This window comes from Jaculus jaculus, chromosome 9 (assembly GCF_020740685.1).
Source record: "Jaculus jaculus isolate mJacJac1 chromosome 9, mJacJac1.mat.Y.cur, whole genome shotgun sequence".
In the NCBI taxonomy this organism is placed as follows: Eukaryota; Metazoa; Chordata; class Mammalia; order Rodentia; family Dipodidae; genus Jaculus; species Jaculus jaculus.
In genome coordinates this window covers 128,648,243-128,666,982 of record NC_059110.1, presented here as the reverse complement: position 1 = coordinate 128,666,982, position 18,740 = coordinate 128,648,243, and the positions used below count along the sequence as shown (strand labels likewise).

Here is an 18,740-nt window from a genome sequence, read left to right as displayed (position 1 = left end):
TGATGCTTGGGAGGGTGTAACAGCGATGCCTCAGTGCTGACTGAGATTGACCTTTATAATGCAGCCATTAGCATGTACTTGACTAGATTTTGCTCTTCTTGGGAAAAAGATTCAAACAGACAGTGCTGTCTTTAACATTGTGAATGGTCTGGTTTCCTCAGCCTCAGCTTCATCCTGCCCTCCTACCCCCTGCCACAGTCACTTCTTTCCAAAATTGGCTCTGAGCAACTCTGGGCCATAGAACACACTTCCTGGGAAACTGCTGTTCTTCCTCACTTTTTTTTGTTGTTGTTCTTTTATTTATTTATTTGAGAGTGACAGGCACAGAGAGAAAGACAGATAGAGGGAGAGAGAGAGAGAATGGGCATGCCAGGGCTTCCAGCCACTGCAAACGAACTCCAGACGCGTGCGCCCCCTTGTGCATCTGGCTAACGTGGGACCTGGGGAACTGAGCCTTGAACCGGGGTCCATAGGCTTCACAGGCGAGCGCTTAACCACTAAGCCATCTCTCCAGCCCTCTTCCTCACTTTTTAAGTTAATTCCTATTTATTTATTTATTTATTTTTCTCATAGCCTGAGCATCTATCTCTTTCAGACTAGATGAAGGCTCAGCATGATAAGCTATCAAAGGGCAGATACTTATTCAGGTCCCAGAAAGATTTTCAAAAGAGAGAAAGCTTTCATGGTGTCTGTGATTGTTTCATTCATTCTTCACAAAAACATTTTGAGATACATCAACTACTGTTCTCATGTTTGACAAAAATATTCATAAGATGATATCATTCATATGGTAGATGTATAAACCGGAGTCCAATTCTTTTGATTCTCAATTCCGTGCTCTCTTCCCACTCCTCTGTGAGCTTGTGTTCTGGTTTTAGACTGTGATTCACAGTAGCAGGAGGTCGTATTTCAGGTTTCTGGTGATCACCGGATGAAAGAGGGAAGAGATGTGTTAGAAGCAGGTGTTATGTAAGCTGGGTCAAACCAGGTAAGAGGTCGGGAAAGCCCCAGTTCAATGATAAAATGCAGATGAGTTCCCATAATAAGTTCTTGTGGGAAATGGGTCTTAAATTAATGTAGAACAAGGGATTCAGCAGCCAAAGTGCCCCTATAAATTATGAGAGCCTTAAGAATCAGATAATGACTATGTCTTAGATAAACATAATAGAACGGAGAACACCTACACACACACACACACACACACACACACACACACACACACACACAATTAAAAAAAAAAACAGAAAAATAGTGGAAATAATTACAAATTCCCAATTGAATTTTAGAAGTCATTAGGAAATATTAACTCTTGGCACAACAAATAAAGATTGAGTTGTAATTTTTAAAGGTACATAGGATCTTATCACAACTAACTTCTGCAACCAGCCAGATCTAGCTTAAACTAACATCTGAACAGCTTGGGCTAGCATCCAAGCAAGACAAGGCCGGGCAGGCTGGTTTTCCAGATAAGAACAAGAACAACCAATGAAATCATATTAGCCAAGCAGATGTACACAATTTCTTTCACTTGTGAACTTTGTCAAGCTGATCAATGTTATTTCTTTGGATTGAGTTATCAGAGTCAATATCAGCAAAATTCTTAAGTTCAGGTGGATTGTGTGTGTATATATATAATACTTGTACATGTACATTTGTATGTGTGTGTGGTGGTTTGAATCAGGTGTCCCCCATAAACTTGGGTGTTCTGAATGCTAGGTTCCCAGCTGATGGATATTTGGGAATTAATGCCTATGGATGGAGTGTATTGTTTGGGGCAGGCTTATGGGGTGTTATAGCCAGTTTCCCCTTGCCAGTGTTTGGCACACTCTCCTGTTTCTATTTTCTACCTTATGTTGGCTAGGGAGTGATGTCCACCCTCTGCTTATGCCATCAGTTTTCTTTGCCATAGTGGAGCTTCCCCTTGAGCCTGTAAGCAAAAACAAAACCTCTTTTACCCACATGCTGCTCTTGGTTGGATGATTTCTACCAGCAATGTGAACCTGACAACAACAGCGTATGTTCATGTATAATGTCAACATATATTTGTATACAAGCATGTACATACATGTATTTGTATATATGTATATGTGTTCATGTGTACATGAACATGTTTGTGTGTGCACATGTATGAGTGTGTGTGTGTGTGTGTGTGTGTGTGTGTTTGTGTACAACAAAGAATAAGGAAACCTCCTTTAAGGGATAATTGTATAAAAGAAGAGATAGCTGGTCTCTTAGGCTTTGGGAAACTAGAAAAAAAATGGCCCTGTTGGCATAGAGGCAGGAAAGAGTAGTTGTAGCCCTGAATATAAGTATAAGTATCTATTGGGAACCACTTAATATCTACTTTCATGTCATAGTGGGGGAACTTACAGAAAGAGGTTTAAAGAAGTGCTTTGGCACAGATGGCGAAGCCAAGTCCTCACATGATTCAGGTTCAGAAAGAAATCATTGAACAATCACTGTGTTCCTGTCATTTATCTCATTCAATGCTCATTATAACTCAATAGGTATTATTCTCCCAAACCATGAATGACTATAACAGATTCAAGGAAAAGCAACTTATGCACTCCTGAAACTGAGGACAGAGTATTCAAGGTTTCTGTATATCAATCATCTCCACCCTTAAGATAACCCTCAGTTTGTTATTTAATTTTTAAGAAAGATTACTTGAAGTTATCATTTATACTATTTGGTCATTTTTGTTTTATTGAGGTAGGATCTTACTCTAGCATAGGCTGACTTGGAATTCACTATGTAGTTTCAGGGTGGCCTTGAACTCATGGTTACCCACTTTCCTCTGTCTCCCAAGGGCTGAGATTAAAGGCATCAGCCACCGCTACCAGTTTTATATATATATATATTATTTTTAGGATACATTGTTTTATATTTCAATATCGGGGAAATATATGAAAATTTAAAATTGATTTTGATATAGGTGATATGCAGTTAATGGGGGGGAGACCTATTCTATGAATTGCTACATCTTTATAAAACACATCAGCATTTGGGGTGATGCAGAATTTAAAACAGAATGTAGATGTCACTGAAGCCAAAACTAGGCTAGAAACAGAAAATATCACAAATCATGCTGCCATACCAAATTTTCCCCAGTCCCAGTCACCAAGGCACTTGCTTGCTCAGGAAACACCATACACATCTTCTTTTTTAAATTTTTTTAATTTTTATTTGCATTTTCAATGATTATAAAAAAAAATCCCATGCACATCTTCTTGTTTGCTACTATTTCTTCATTGTACATTGCATTGTGTTGATTCCAGATTTTCATGCAAGCAAATTATGTACATTTCATATGTCCCCCCATATCTTGCCATCCTTCCCTTTTTACTCATCCTTCTGTTAGGACCCTTTATTCATGTGTCTGTGTGAGAGTGCATAAAATTTCAAAACTATAAATGTAACATTTGTGCTTCTAAGAGTAAATTAATTTGGTTAACATGTTCACTCCTAACTATGTAAATTTTTCTACAGATGACATGTCCTCATTTTTTCTAGATATTATCCCCCCTTATTTAAAACATTGGCATAGCATTGTCTTGAATTGGTTCAAGTAAAGAAATTATAAGCCAGGCGTGGTGGCGCACACCTTTAATCCCAGCACTCGAGAGGCAGAGGTAGGAGGATTGCCATGAGTTTGAGACCACCCTGAGACTCCCTAGTGAATTCCAGGTCAGCCTGGGCTAGAGTGAGACCCTACTTAAAAAAAAAAAAAAGAAAAAGAAAAAGAAAGAAAAGAGATTATAAAGTAGTGATAGGAAAGAGGTAAATATCCATTGTCCCTGATGTTGTATATGAGCTTGTAGCTAGAGTTGGGAGAGTGACAGAAAAGAAAGGAAAGTGATACCTTACCTCTCTCTGCCGATGGTCCTTAAAAAGGAAATACCAAATTACATTGGCTGTGTGCACAAAGAGAGAATGGTGGAAGCTGTGAATTCAGTGTGGAGTTGGAGCAGTAGGGATCATGTCACTCAGGATCTTGGTGAGTGTTGCAGTCAGTTTCAAGTTGCTGGTAGAAATCACCCAACCAATAGCAACTTGTTGGAAAAAATAGAGGTTTACTTTGGCTTACAGGCTTGAGGAGGAAGCTCAATGATAGTAGGGAAAACGATGCCATGAGCAGAGAGTGGACATCACCCTCTGGCCAACATAAGATGGACAATAGCAAGAGAAGAGTGTGCCAAACACTGGCATGTGGCAACTTTCTGTAACACCCATAAAAACACCCCCAACAATGCACCGCCTCCAGGAGGTGTGAATTCCCAAATCTCCATCAGCTGAGAACCTATCATTCAGAACACCTAAGTTTATGGGGGGCACCTGAATCAAACCACCACAGTGAGGGAGGAGCTCATTAGCTGAGTGCATCTTCATGGATCGTGACCCTTCTTGCGAATATATGTCCCAAGCACCATTCCAAGGCAAGGAGTGTGCGGGGGGCAGTTTTTGAACAAACTAGCAAAGAGCCTAATAACTTAGGAGTTAGTGCTAATCTAGCACCCTTCTCTCTCCTTCGTCAGTAATGCTAGCCCATCCACATCCTGACAGCCACCTCCCTAGTCACTGTATAATCTTTCCACAGAGAATGCTATTTTTAAAGGCAATGATCTTGCTGAAGAATTAGACCTTTTTTTTTTTCTATTTTTTACTTTCCATTCCATCAACTCTCACATTTCCAACCAAACTTATCTAATAGTGATAACTACCTCAGGTTCTTTATGTGATAGAGAAAGCACTTGCCCTCAAAAGCCATGTACATTAATAATTGGATTTCGCCAAAAATTAAAAAAAATATTTTAGACCAGTTTTGTGTTTTATCAAAAATTATGCAACACAGACAGTTGACACATTTATGTTAAACAGACAATAGAGGCATGATTGAATTTTATCTTCCCTGTGACAGAATTTTGTAAAATCTCATTTTACTGGGTAGTGTCCCTGGAGAGAAGCTTAACTTTGAGGTTCAAATTGCACGTGTTCTACCTGGTATGTAATTGAATATGAAAGGGTGTAGCAAAATGATAGAGAAATGCTTCAAAATGTGTGAATCTTACTAGGGTAATTTTGTGCATGGAGAAACAGGTAAATATGTGGGATGTTCATTTGCTTGCCTGGGAATGCTCCTTGCTGTGTTTCTATCTGTGTGTGTGAGACCCATTAGTAAATTACACACATATAGAGAGAGTTCATATAAAAAACATAAGAATTCAGGGCTGAAGAGATGGCTTAGCAGTTAAGCACTTGCCTGTGAAGCCTAAGGACCCTGGTTTGAGGCTCGATTCCCCAGGACCCAAGTTAGCCAGGTGCATAAGGGAACACATGCATCTGAAGTTCGTTTGCAGTGGCTAGAGGCCCTGACGTGCCCATTCTCTCTCTCTTTCTCTGTCTGTCTCTTTCTCTCTCTGTCACTTTCAAATAAATAAACAAAATTTAAAAAAAAATAGGAATTTTAAGTTTATGAACAAATCCTACTAGTCACAGCAGAAGAAGAAACTTTTTTTTTTTTTTTTTTTTTTCTGAGCATGTGTGTGCACATGTTTCTTCTGCTGGGAATAGTGGGTTTTGTGTCCACATGCCAATGTGTGCATGGGTATCTTCTCAATTGTTTATTTTTTATTTTCTGTGATAGTGACATTCAGTTGCACTCAGAGTTCAATAATTCAGCTAGCCTAGGTAGCCAGCTTGCCCCACTGATCATGGGTCTCCACACTGGTTTACAGGTGGCCGAAACACCTATCCCACATTTATATATGTGCTGAGGATCTGAACTCTGCTTTTCATGTGTGCTGGCAAGTTCTATATCCACCAAACAATTCTCTAGCTCAAAAAAAAAAAAAAAACTTTTTTAAAAAAATATTTTATTATCATACAGTCATCAAGATAGGAGGCTCTCTCTACAGAAAGAAGGAAGCCTGAGTAACTCTTAGGGCTTTTATAGGAGCCTTTGGATATTTTAGTAAATGTTGATGGTACTTTGAGGATTCACCATCCTGACTGTATACAGTTCCTAACTTAGCCCCTTCTTTCAAAGACAACATACTGTGGCCATGGGAACAGTGTACTTTTCTTCTGCTTTCTGACAAAATAGACTTCTTGATTCAGCATCTGCCTTTCAACTTCACAGCCCACAAATTTATTATATTCCATTGAATTTTTCTTTCTAGAGAGCAACATGAGAACATAAACACTTAAATAGAAAATTTTCAAATGTTTTCTTCATGGTGAGAATATGGTTATGGAAACAAGTATATTTTAAGGCTGGTTTATAATCCTAAGCAAGATGCATGTTAAATATGGAACTCAGGTGAATGCAAAATGCATCCTGCTGTTAGTCAAAGACAAGCAGTGGGAAATGTGCTGAAGGGTTCAGGAGACAGCTTAGCGAATAAGCTGTTTACCTCACAAGTGTGTTCTAATCCTATATTTTTATCAGTAGCACCCACATAAAGGCCTGGTGTTGTGATGTGTGCCTACAACCCCAGTGCTAAGGAGGCAGAAACGGGAAGATCCCTAGGGCTTACCAGCCAGCTAGTACAGTTGAGTCAGTGGGTATGAAGATCAGTGTGGGGCCATGTCTCAAAAGTTATGGTAGATAACAACTGAGAAGGATTCCTGGCATCAGTCTCTAACCTCCACATGCATGCACACATATGTATATGCACCCTCACACAAGAATGTTTCTATCACACACACACAAGTGTGCACACACACAACAAAAACACATCAAATTAATGCAACATACTAACTACATAAATAAATGTATGTCTTAGTTAACCATTTTGACAAACTGGCCTCCATTACCTGCTTTCTTCATTGCATAATCTGAGAACTGCATTGGATTGCATGACTTTGGTGTGATTGGATTCTAATCTATCATGGGACTATAGACATTTGTTTCCTAGACGGTATCATGTACACAGCTGGAGATTCAAAGAAAGATGATTCAAGGGCATGAGCTTAAGTAGTGGAGTTGGAAATGCATTGTCACAATCATCCTATTAAAAGCAGACGGTGAATTAGGCAGAATTCGCCTCACAGTTGTAACTTGTACCTCTGAAATTGTTATGTTCTTCAGCAACAAATTCCTTACATATTCCGCTTTGCTTGCTTCTTACTTGTATTAATTGAAATTAATTCTCCTATTATCCTACTTTGGAAGGTGTTTTAAAAGCAGCTTGTTTATAACAGTAACTGGCACCACTGCCATACCCATTGCTGCCAACTGAATGCCATTTCAAGTAAGTCCTTTCTTCTTCTTTTTTTTTCTGTTGGCTACAGAACAGAACAGAGCCACACAGGAGCTCCTGTTATGAACTGTGTTTCTTGACTCACATTGTCCCCTGGTACTGTCCCTTTAAGGAACTTGGCCAGAAGCATTCAATGAGAATGAGAAATAATTCTATCTCCAAATATGTTATTTATTTTGAAATCATACTGTCCTATGGTTATGATTCAGCTTAGCATGCTCATCCAGTTAAAAGTTGAGACTGAAAAGATAACCGTGGCTTCTTTTCATAATGGCATTTAGTAGCTAATCAGACCAGAACCTTCTTTAAACAATGACTGGGCTGGTGGATATTATGGGCAATATTTGTAGAAATATTTTAGCTCCACACAGTTTGAAAGTAGACCTGTAGCATGTCCTGAAAATGTAGTCATCTCCCTCAAAACAAATTAAGGTAGAGTCCAATGAGAAGATAAAACTATTGAGAACAAACCTGTAGGATGGTGGGTAAAAGACTGAGTCATCAGGATATTGGACAGACAGAAGTCCATAATGTTTTGCAGGATTTGGGACCATGAACACAGCCTATTTTTGTAAGTGGTTCAGTAGACAAAGAGTGCATTGTAAGGAGAACATGATCCTTGGTGTATGTGTGAGAAAGAAAGAGAGAGGGAGAGAGAGAGGGAGGGAGGGAGGGATAGAGGGAGGAAGAGAGAGAAAGAACAAGCAAAGAGGGAAGGAGGGAGGGAAGGAAGGGGAGGAACATGATTGATTCTTTTTGGTCTTTTTGGCTGGGGAGAAGTTAACTCCTTCTGCTCTTTTGCAGACTGACAGCTGACTTCTTTGGTTGGGGGACTTCCATGTCTGGGCCAGTATTTTTCGTATAGTGTTTTTGTCAGTGGTCCAATGGCAAGCTCTTCTCATATCAAGTTCTTCCCACACTCCCTCTCCCATCCAGCACAGACAGAGCATGTCCAACATACACTCTAGCAACTACTGGACCATTAAGTGGACTACAGTTATTCCTTTCTTCATTCACACAGAAATAACTAAAGACAATTTTGATAACCACATTTTAAAGCTATTTTCAAACACGAGCTTTTCCCTCCACATTTCCTTAGGTTTATTGACAACTTCTGTACATATACACCCTGTGCCCTGATCATAATGCCCTCCTTCCACTCTCCTTTTCTGTTCTCCCCCATCCTCCTTCCACTGAACGCCCACTTCTTTTCATCTAGTCTCTTTTCTGCACACGGATACTAGAAGTTATAATAATTGTATGCTCTGTTTGGATTGTTCTGGGCTGAATTTTGATTTTCTTTTCTTTTGCCTAGGGCTGGACTTTAAGGCACTGGAAAAACACTGAGCTAAGAGAAGGGTCCTATTAAATGCCTCCTTTAAGAGGGAAAGGAGATTAGAAACTTTGGCAAAATTCATGTTTCTATTTAGAGGGAAAGAGAAGAGTTGCTACTGACAAAAAAAAAAAAGGAGTGTATGTTAACAGACAAAAGTAGGTGCAACTCTACACCTTATTGATAGCTTTCCTGGAGTAGTTTTAACTCCTCTGAGGTTAGGAAAGACTCTTTTCCAATCAAAACTAAGGGTGGAGCTAAGAGAAAAGGGGTTTAATGTGAGATAGATGACCCTGTTAGTCCCGCTGTGTGGGGAAAAACACAGCGGGAAGAAAAGTCTCAGTGGAAGAGAGAAGGAGCCACAGCGAGGGGCTGACTATTCCAACGATCAATGAGGGCAGGCGGTCTCTCACAAACAAAGGTAGAAACTCTTTATTGCAATGCTCTTTAAGGAAAACCATCTGGTTTAAATAGTCAGAAAGCTTATAAGACTGCTAGACAAATACACGAATCAGAGTTTGTTTTTGTATATTATAGACTACCTGGTTTTGTAGACCTTATGCTAAAAAAAAAAAAAGTCTATCAAAATAAAAACAATGTTTTTTGTGTCAGGTCGGGCAAAGATAATGAGACACCATTTGAGACAGCCATAGTATTTACTCAAACCTCATGCATATGTAAAAATGCTATTTTCTCTGATTGTGTGTTTTGTTCCTGTAATAGCTGAACTGTTTTCCAACCTGAAATGATGAATCAATACTGAGTGTCTGTTGGGTTCAAACGAAGTCTTAGGTACTTCATATGATGTAAAAATCCCTCCTAATTTGGCAAGCTGCTATAAAGTTGAAAACTGGACACTAAAGTGTGTTTTAATTTTAATTTTCTTTTTTTTTTTTAAAGGCATAACTGAAAACTAAAATTAAAAAAAAAAAAAAAAACAAACTACAGCAATACACTTAGCTATCTTATTGGTACACAGCAACCTTCTATACCCTAGGGAGCCACGAAGCAATAATGAGCTATTACGGCAGCAGCTACCGGGCTGTCAATGTGGACCCCAAGTACCCCGGCTACCCGCCGGAGCACGTCCTGGCCGAGAAGAGACGAGCGCGGAGGAGGCTCCTGCACAAGGACGGCAGCTGCAACGTGTACTTCAAGCACATTTTTGGAGAATGGGGGAGCTACGTGGCGGACATCTTCACCACCCTGGTGGACACCAAGTGGCGCCACATGTTCGTGATCTTCTCTCTGTCCTACATTCTCTCCTGGCTGGTATTCGGCTCGGTCTTTTGGCTCATCGCCTTTCATCACGGAGACCTCCTGCCGGAGCCGGGCGCGGCCCCCTGCGTGGACCACGTGCGCTCCTTCACCGCCGCCTTTCTGTTCTCGCTGGAGACCCAGACCACCATCGGCTACGGCCACCGCTGCGTGACCGAGGAGTGCCCGGCCGCCGTGCTGGCCGTCATTCTGCAGTCCATCCTGGGCTGCGTCATCAACACCTTCATCATCGGAGCGGCCCTGGCCAAGATGGCCACGGCCAGGAAGAGAGCGCAGACCATCCGCTTCAGCTACTTCGCCCTGGTGGGCATGAGGGACGGCAAGCTTTGCCTCATGTGGCGCATTGGCGACTTCAGACCCAACCACGTGGTCGAGGGCACGGTGAGGGCCCAGCTGCTGCGTTACACAGAGGACAGCGAAGGGAGGATGACGATGGCTTTTAAAGACCTCAAACTAGTCAATGACCAGATCATCCTGGTGACCCCCGTGACTATTGTCCATGAGATCGACCACGAGAGTCCTCTGTATGCCCTGGATAGGAAGTCAGTGGCCAAGGATAATTTCGAGATCCTGGTGACGTTTATCTACACCGGCGATTCCACGGGGACATCCCACCAATCGAGAAGTTCCTATGTCCCCCGGGAGATCCTGTGGGGACACAGGTTCCACGACGTCCTGGAGGTGAAGAGGAAGTACTACAAAGTGAACTGCTTGCAGTTTGAGGGCAGCGGGGAAGTCTATGCCCCGTTTTGCAGCGCCAAGCAGTTGGACTGGAAAGACCAGCAACTCAACAACGTGGAGAAAGCTCCTCCAGCCCGAGGGCCCCGCACCACGGACACCAATGTCAGGCGAAGGTCATTTAGCGCAGTCGCCATTGTAAGCAGCTGTGAGAACCCAGAGGAGACCACCCCGTCTGCCCCAGATGAGTGTAAGGACCCACCTTATCAAAAAGCGTTCCTGACTTTAAACAGAATCTCAATAGAATCCCAGATGTAGGGCAGCCTTGTAAGGAGGGAGGGCCAGGTGTTCACTTTATTTTCTTACTAAGAAATTATGAGCATGGCTTTTTTATTTAAAAAAATGTTATAGCTACGTTTTATGGCACAGATTTTAAATAGATCAAGTTAAGCTTGTAAAAAGATAACCTAAGAATTCCAGTTTCACTAAGTTTTGGTTTTGCTTGCAAATTTTGTATTGGGAAAGCTATTAAGTAGCCTAGTTGATTTAAATTCAATCTCCTTTTATTATTACATAAATTTGTGTCTTCCCTCGGTAATTTGGATAAAGACAGGATGCTAGAATAAATAACATAGGCATACAAATAACCTAAAATAATAGATATTTACACCTATATCATTGATAATAGCATGAAAACTAGCTAATAAAAACCCTCATTATTATCTTACTATGAGGTACAAGATACATATGTTTCAGTACCAAAATGCTGAGATATGTAACTAAAATCAAATATAGTTTGATTCACCATATTTGCTTATTGCTATCAGCAGCCAGAAGTAGTGAAATTGAGAAACTGATAACACCATGGAATCACAGAACACTTCCATTGACATCTACCCAGGGGGAGATTATTGAGTGCTTAGAAGTTCCCCTCCCGCAATTAACCAGGCAGCCGAATAAAAGTTGATACTATTATTGAGATTAGTATTTCTATCTTAAATTTAATCAAATAAGCACAGAAACAATGCAGCCATGGTCTTAATAGTCCTCTGCTGAGTGAATTTCCTAGGCCCATGCCCGACTTTTTTCAAGGCTTTGTCAAAGTGCAGGGTCACAATTATGGGATTCAGAAATGGAAGGCAGCAGACCTTTCGTGGGGAACAAATTCTGTTGGCCTTTTGCCCTGAGAGACTGTAGTGTGGTTGCTGTTTAAGGGCCAGAACTTCTCCTGAAGGGGAGTAAGGAAGCACACATCTGCCTTGCTCAGTAGTGCTTATACACACTTCCTGACTTGGTCACCTTATAAGTGATATGAGTTCTGATTTTTAAGAGGAATAGTTTCATGAATAACACACTTAAGATGACTTGATTATGCATCAAGTGAGTAATTTGACTGCTATGAAAATGCTTAGATTTTAAGACAGGGGATAAATTTACATGCTCTTTTTTAATATTAAAAGATGTTAAATTTTGATTATTTTTAGCAGAAGCTCAAACACCTGTGGGTCAAAAATTGCTATAAGATTTATAAACTAAATAGTTATCAGATATATCTGGCATTACTTCTGTATTTTTTCTCACTGGCCATAAGTTGTTTCTGACCTGGCAATGATTACATGCCACATCATTTTTCTTGTTTACTTAACTTAAATGCACACATACACAAATACACAGGTTTTTTTTTTCCAGAGAATTTTAATCTCTCTCTCTCTCTCTCTTTCTCTCTCTTTTCCCACACAATCACTTCAATTAAACCTCATAAGTAAACTGAACTGATTCACATAATTAAGATTATAAGAAAAACAGAGATATGAAGGACTCTCCTCTTTATTTTTGTTTTCATTTTTTTTCTTCCTCCATCCTTCTCCTTTCTCTCTTATTTCCTTCTTTCTTTTTCCTTTATTTGATGGCAGAGGGAATCAATACAGTTGGGTTTTAAACGCCCACGTATAAATCTTTCATTCCTGGATTATATTAATAAGAGATTTGTTCAGGTCACAAGTTACAAAACTATAAGGATGACCAGTGTCAACAACCTTGCACATTTTTCCCCAAACCGCTGCAGGAATGGAGATTTCCATTTTTGAACAGCATGCACAGCACACACACACACACACACAGAGAGAGAGAGAGAGAGAGAGAGAGAGAGAGAGAGAGAGAGAGTAGATTTCAGTTTTACAGGAGCATTTACTTGACTAAACTACAACCCCACAATCTCCAGGCTTGCCCACCATCACTATGGCAACCATCAACAATACCCCTCCCCATTTTAGTTTGCATCACTCGTATGGTGCTCCCGCACTCTGTCTGCCCATGACACTCCCTGCCTTCTTTCTACTCGTGATGCTTCTGGCACTTTGTCTCCATGTGTCATTTGCTTTGATAAATCAGGACAGAAATCTCGATGATGTGCAAGCAAATACATCCGGTTGCACTGTCTGCCTCTACAGTCCAATCTGGAAGCACAAGGTGGAATAGCAAATCAGAACTCACAGGCTGCATTTCCCTTTAGTTTTCTGCATAGCTTTTTTAGCGCACTTTGAAACTCTCAATAAGTTACAATGAAAATTTTAATAAAATGAAACAATAAAGATCTTAAGACGATGTCAAAGTGTATGCATATAGTCACTGTAATGGCAATTCTATTTTCTGAAGATTGGAAGAATAGATGAGACTGCAGACAACAGAGTAAAGTAATGTAATGATCTTTTTCTTTCATTTTTTGAGGTAAGGTCCTACTCTAGTCCAGCCTGACCTGAAATGCACAATATAGACTCAGGGTGGCCTTAACTCACAGCAACCCTCCAACCTCTGCTCCCAAGAACTGTGATTAAAGGCATGTGCCCCCACACTGTAATGGATTTTTAACAGCACATGGAATAATTACATCTGAACACAACAATGAGCTGGCTCAATAAGCATTACAGGAAGGCTCCATGAACGATGGCATTTCTGCTTTTGAACAGTTTTAAAAACCCTTAAATGTGAGAAATGGATTTTTTTTTTCTCATGCCATCTTTGCTACCCTAAACATGAAGTTATCCAATAGAGTTAATTCGATGAAAAAGAAATTGTGGCATCAGGCACTGTCCCTCAGTGTCCTTGTCTGTGTGCAAGGCCCTGGGGAAACCACGGGAGCCAGAGGGCACGGGAACGAAGTGCCCTTGTGCCGGCAGACCGGTGAGCCCTATGAGGTGTTGCACCCAGGCGTGCTTAAAGAAAGGTGGATAACTGAGCAAATACTTAATTCTCTCTTTCTTTCCAGCTAGCCATAACGGCTCCAGGTTAAAATAAAATAATGCAAATGCTTTTCCGTTCTCCGTCTAGCTGTGTAGGAGATGGGCAGCAGGGTGGTGCGACGTGGACCATCCTGGCCCATCTGGTGTCGGCAGAGGTCTCTGGATATGACCTGTGTTATTTACTTATGCATTTGTGCATGTATATATCTATTTATTTTTTTTTAATTTTTCTGTATTTACTTGAGAAAGACAAGGAGAGAAAGAGAGAGAGAGAGAGAGAGATAGGGAAAGAGACAGACAATGGACATACCAGTGTCTCCAGCTGCTGCAAATGGACTCCAGATGCATGCGCCCTTTGTGCATGTGGCTTACATGGGTCCTGGGGAATTGAGCCTGGGTCCTTTGGCTTTCTAGGCAAGAACCTTAACCACGAAGCCATTTCTCCAGCCCTATTTATTTATTTTATATGCATTCATGTGTGGCATGTATGTGCCTCTATATATGCAAATGTATGTATGCGTGTGAAAGCCCAAGGTTGATTGACATCGGGATCTCCCATGATCGTGCTCCACTTTACTTACCAAGGCAGGCTCTCACACTTGAACCCGGAGTTCACCCATTCAACTGGTTTAGCTAGCCAGCTTGCCCCAGAATACCTAGTCTTTGCCACACCTGCCGGGCATTTAATCTGGGGGTCCTAAATCTAGTCTTTGTTCCTGCATGGCAAGCACTTTATCCACTGAATCATCTTCGCAGCCCCAAGCTCTGCCACTTGTGAAAAGCTCATTGACAGCTGGGTGTGGTGTTGCATGCCTTTAATCCCAGCACTTGAGAGACAGAGATAGGAGGATCGCCATGAGTTCGAGGCCACCCTGCTATTACATAGTCAATTGCAGGTAGGCCTCAGCTAGAGTGAAACCCTACCTCGAAAAACCAAAAAAACAACAACTACAAAGCTCATTGACAGAGGCTGCTTTAGCTGGCATATGATAGCCTTTTACTTGTCACTCTTTTCTCACCTGGATCTCAGTCTTGATAGCTGACATGCTTACAGCCATGTTGGAAGAAATAGAACATGAGAAGATCGCTTCCTACAACAAAGAATTAAGTGGAAAGAGAGATGCCATCCTCCAACTGCAAACTTTGGCCTCCTTTTGCATGAATAAAAACAAATATGGCCTGTAACTGGCACGGTAATCCCTGTGTCTCAAAGGACTTAGAAAACACGGCTGGTAGGAGGAAAAAATAGATGCACAGTTTTATTCCAGTTTGAGCTTGGACATGACATTTGATGGAGCTGATCACTGCAGAAATTACATCTTTTCTGGGGAGCTGAGGGAGGAAATGCCACTATTATTATAAAGCAAACACCAATAAATTGCTTCTGGCCTGGAAATCCCTCTGAGACACTGGGAGCTGAGTGACCTTGATAACAGGATTAGCCAGGCTTGCTGCAGGGCTCCCTTGATCTTCTTTTTTCCCCATGACAGAGTTCCACCAGTGCCGGATTTCATGGGACTTTCACTGGGGCTGGTGATCTGAAATCGATGGGGGCCAGGGGCAAAGCAAGCACGTTGTGTGGTTGGAGGAGTTCCTACAACAGCAATAATAATAATAATAATATATATATATAAACTAAGAAAAGCTCTGTTTAAGCTCTTAGCAGACCTCAACAAGGGTCAATGCCTCACAATTAGAATATTTAAGGGTAGTGTAAATATATCCCCATGAGTCTATGTCCTTAAACATATTTTTTCATGTGTATGTTTGTGGTGTGCATGTGTATGTTTGTGGTGTGGGTCGGGCCTGTGGAGGCCAGAGGTGGAGGCCTCAGTCTTTCTCCACTACTGTTTTGTTTTTTTGTTTTTGTTTTTGGTTTTGTTTTTTGTTTTTGAAATGGGATGGTCCTGAACTGAACATACCACCATGCACCAGTTGGCTAGACAAGCTAGCCAGCAAGCCTAGAGATACTCCTGTCGCTGCCTCTCCAGGCCTGGCTTTTATAACAGTGCTGGGGATTCAATCTCCAGTCCTTGGGTTTGTGCAGCAAACACTCTAGACAACCCCTGTGTAAATGACTCGGGAGCCAGTCCTGCTCCATGGAAGACATTTCATTTGTGTACTTCATGCTGCTCTGAATGCCTAGCAAATCCTTGGTAAAATCCTCATGGCTTTTAAGGTAAGACTGGCCTAGAGATTTCCATACAGCATGCACACATACCTATGGTGCTCCATGAAAGAACAAGCCCAAGTCACTCAACATGACATCTTTCTCTCTTGCTTTTGCTTTGAAAGGAGCATTGTAACCTAGCCACACACTGAAAGTACCAGCCATAGTCAACTAGCACACCCTGACACAGGAAGCTGCAGGGAGGCATTTGTGCGTACTCTCTGCCAAGTTTCTCCTGGATTTGAAGTCTCTAGAAGACAAAACTGGTGTCAGAGACAGACTTTGGATAAATGAGTGGGGCAGAGAGCAAGCAAGGTCCTAAATGGACATTTTCCTAAAGACACACTACCCTAGTGTTACCTGGAACCCATCACCTGCCCCCACTGCTGTGAAGATTTTCTTTAGGAAGACAAGCTTTACTTAGCCTCCGAGTGCTCCTCTCTGTGTCCTTGCTTCAGTAAAAGAACCTAGAATGATCTGTTTAGGGCTCTGCTTGGGTTACAAGATCTAGCAGGGGCAAGCTTCCTCTTGCTTTGTCATGCTGCACTGTGAAACTTTCCCTGGGGCTATCCAAGCTTGTAGTATGCAATCACATGTCCAGTCTTAGCGACACAGGTCAGCACCCTTGAACTTGAATATACACAGTGAGCTTCAATAGTAGATTCTCAGTGGAGGAGTGCCTCCCAAAGAAAACAAAAAGCTAAAAAGGGAAAATAAGAAAAGTATAAATAAAATAACCTATTGCCTTTTGCTGTCTGGGTTTATTGAACAGAACACTGTTTTATAAATATGGTGATGCCTGAGGAGATGGCATAGGGGTTATGGGCACTTGCTGTGCAAGTATGAGGTCATGAATTTGGTCACCGACATCCACAGCCACACTAGTGGGGGAGGGGGGAGAGTGGGTGGAAACAGGTGCATTACTGGGGTCCCTGTTTGGCAAGTCTGACAGAACAAAGAAGAGATTGTTCAATGAGAGACTGTCAGTGACAGAGCAGAACAATAGAAAAAGGAAAGAAACCTCATGTTCTCCTCTGAGCTCTGCATGGGACTCACATGTTTGCACATACATGTGCATATATACAATACATACCATACATCACACACACACACACACACACACACACACACAGTGAAGGCTTACCATGTCTAGTGTGTATGTCATCCCCAGACAAGTCTCCTAAGTCAGAAAGAGCAAGGCAGTGTGTGCTGGCTGGTCAAACCTCGCGGACCCTGGATGGAGGATTTGCAGGCTCCTCAACCTACAGAAAACAGGTGAGTGCTTTTAAACAGTTCAGCAAGCCTGATGGGTGAAAACCTAAACTGACTCTCCTGTTACATTACATAGTCAATGAAAACCTTTTTCTTATCTCTTGCTATCATTGGCCACAAAGGCCTATACAACACCCTTATATGCTATCTAAGAAATTTGGCCTTGAGACAGAAAGAGCCCCAAGATGTTTAGTCACTGTGAAAAGTTCTTTAGAGAAAGTTATCAGGAATCTTTACAATTTCACATTAAATTCTTCTATCACGTGCATTGCTCACTGTGGATACGTGACCTATGTGTGAATTAGAAGCACATGTTGGAGATCAATTATTTGTTCTACTGCTAGCTGACTTTTCCTGACATTAGTTTGCCTGGGGAGGGAAGCCTGGCCACCGGAGCTGAGTTTAACACGGAGCTCGGCCCTTGTCAGCTGCCAGTTCAGAAGCTGAAAACATCTAGCGTATGAACTTATCTGTCAGATCCCCTTTGCAGAGAAGTGACTCCGTCTGGTGACACAGACAGAAGGGGCCAGCAGAGAAAGGAAACACAAGACTAGTGAGGAGCTCTGTGCTGAGTCACCCCAAGTGACAAGCTCCATGCTGAAATACCTTGTGGATAAATGCTGAGTGGGAGAGGAGAGCAGGCCAAGGCCCTTGGGGAATGTGAAGTCCTACGTTTCCTAGATGTCCTACTGCCCTGTGAATTGGTCATTCGTTACTGAGTGATGCTGAGAAAAGAAAAGAAAAAAAAAACATGGGAAAAGGCTGGTACGAACCATGATGAGTAAGACTACTCTTACGAGGAAATTAAAAATGAATTAAAAAAAATAAAACAGTGCACACCTTTTCAGGGAGATTCTAATGCAGTATGAGGCACAACCCTGTGCACTGATCCATAGCCAGGCTTTCACCTTGGAATTAGGAGCACTCAGACCCCTGGCAGACACCCAACATTACAGAACCAGTGAACACAATGGGCTGCTGTGTGCAGGGCAGGCGCGGAAGGTGTTGAACCCAGGGCCTTACACATGAGAAGCAAATGCCCACCACTGAGTAATATCCTTTGTCCATATTTTACTTTACATGTTAGGAGATGTCCCTTCTCTTCCCTCCCCTCCCCTCCCCTCCCCTCCCCTCCCCTCCCCTCCCCTCCCCTCCCCTCCCCTCCCCTCCCCTCCCCTCCCCTCCCCTCCCCTCCCCTCCCCTCCCCTCCCCTCCCCTCCCCTCCCCTCCCCTCCCCTCCCCTCCTCTTCTCTTCTCTTCTCTTCTCTTCTCTTCTCTTCTCTTCTCTCCTCTCCTCTTGCTTTAAATTAAATGCAATTAAATTTCAGTGCATTTGGAGGAAATAAACACTCAAATACCAGTATGGGTTAACTGCAAGGAATATGTCAAAACACATAAGCAAAAACATATGCATATAGGTATAAGTGTATATGCACAAACTATCTGCAGATAGGAATTGCTTAACCAGTGAATATTCTGGTTTCTCTCATATGCATTTTTGAGCACCA

At 41.8% G+C, this 18,740-nt stretch overlaps 1 protein-coding gene across 1 annotated transcript in view; it reads left to right on the top strand.

Annotated features, from left to right (window-relative positions):
• Kcnj16 (potassium inwardly rectifying channel subfamily J member 16) overlaps positions 1-13,155 on the top strand; it is a 57,730-nt gene extending 44,575 nt beyond the window's left edge. Inside the window, exon 2 of the mRNA XM_045157898.1 lies at positions 9,496-13,155. Within this exon, the coding sequence (XP_045013833.1) occupies positions 9,610-10,869 (1,260 nt within the window). The 5' untranslated portion in view covers positions 9,496-9,609 and the 3' untranslated portion in view covers positions 10,870-13,155. The remainder of the gene's footprint in view (positions 1-9,495) is intronic.
• Positions 13,156-18,740: the final 5,585 nt, after the last annotated feature.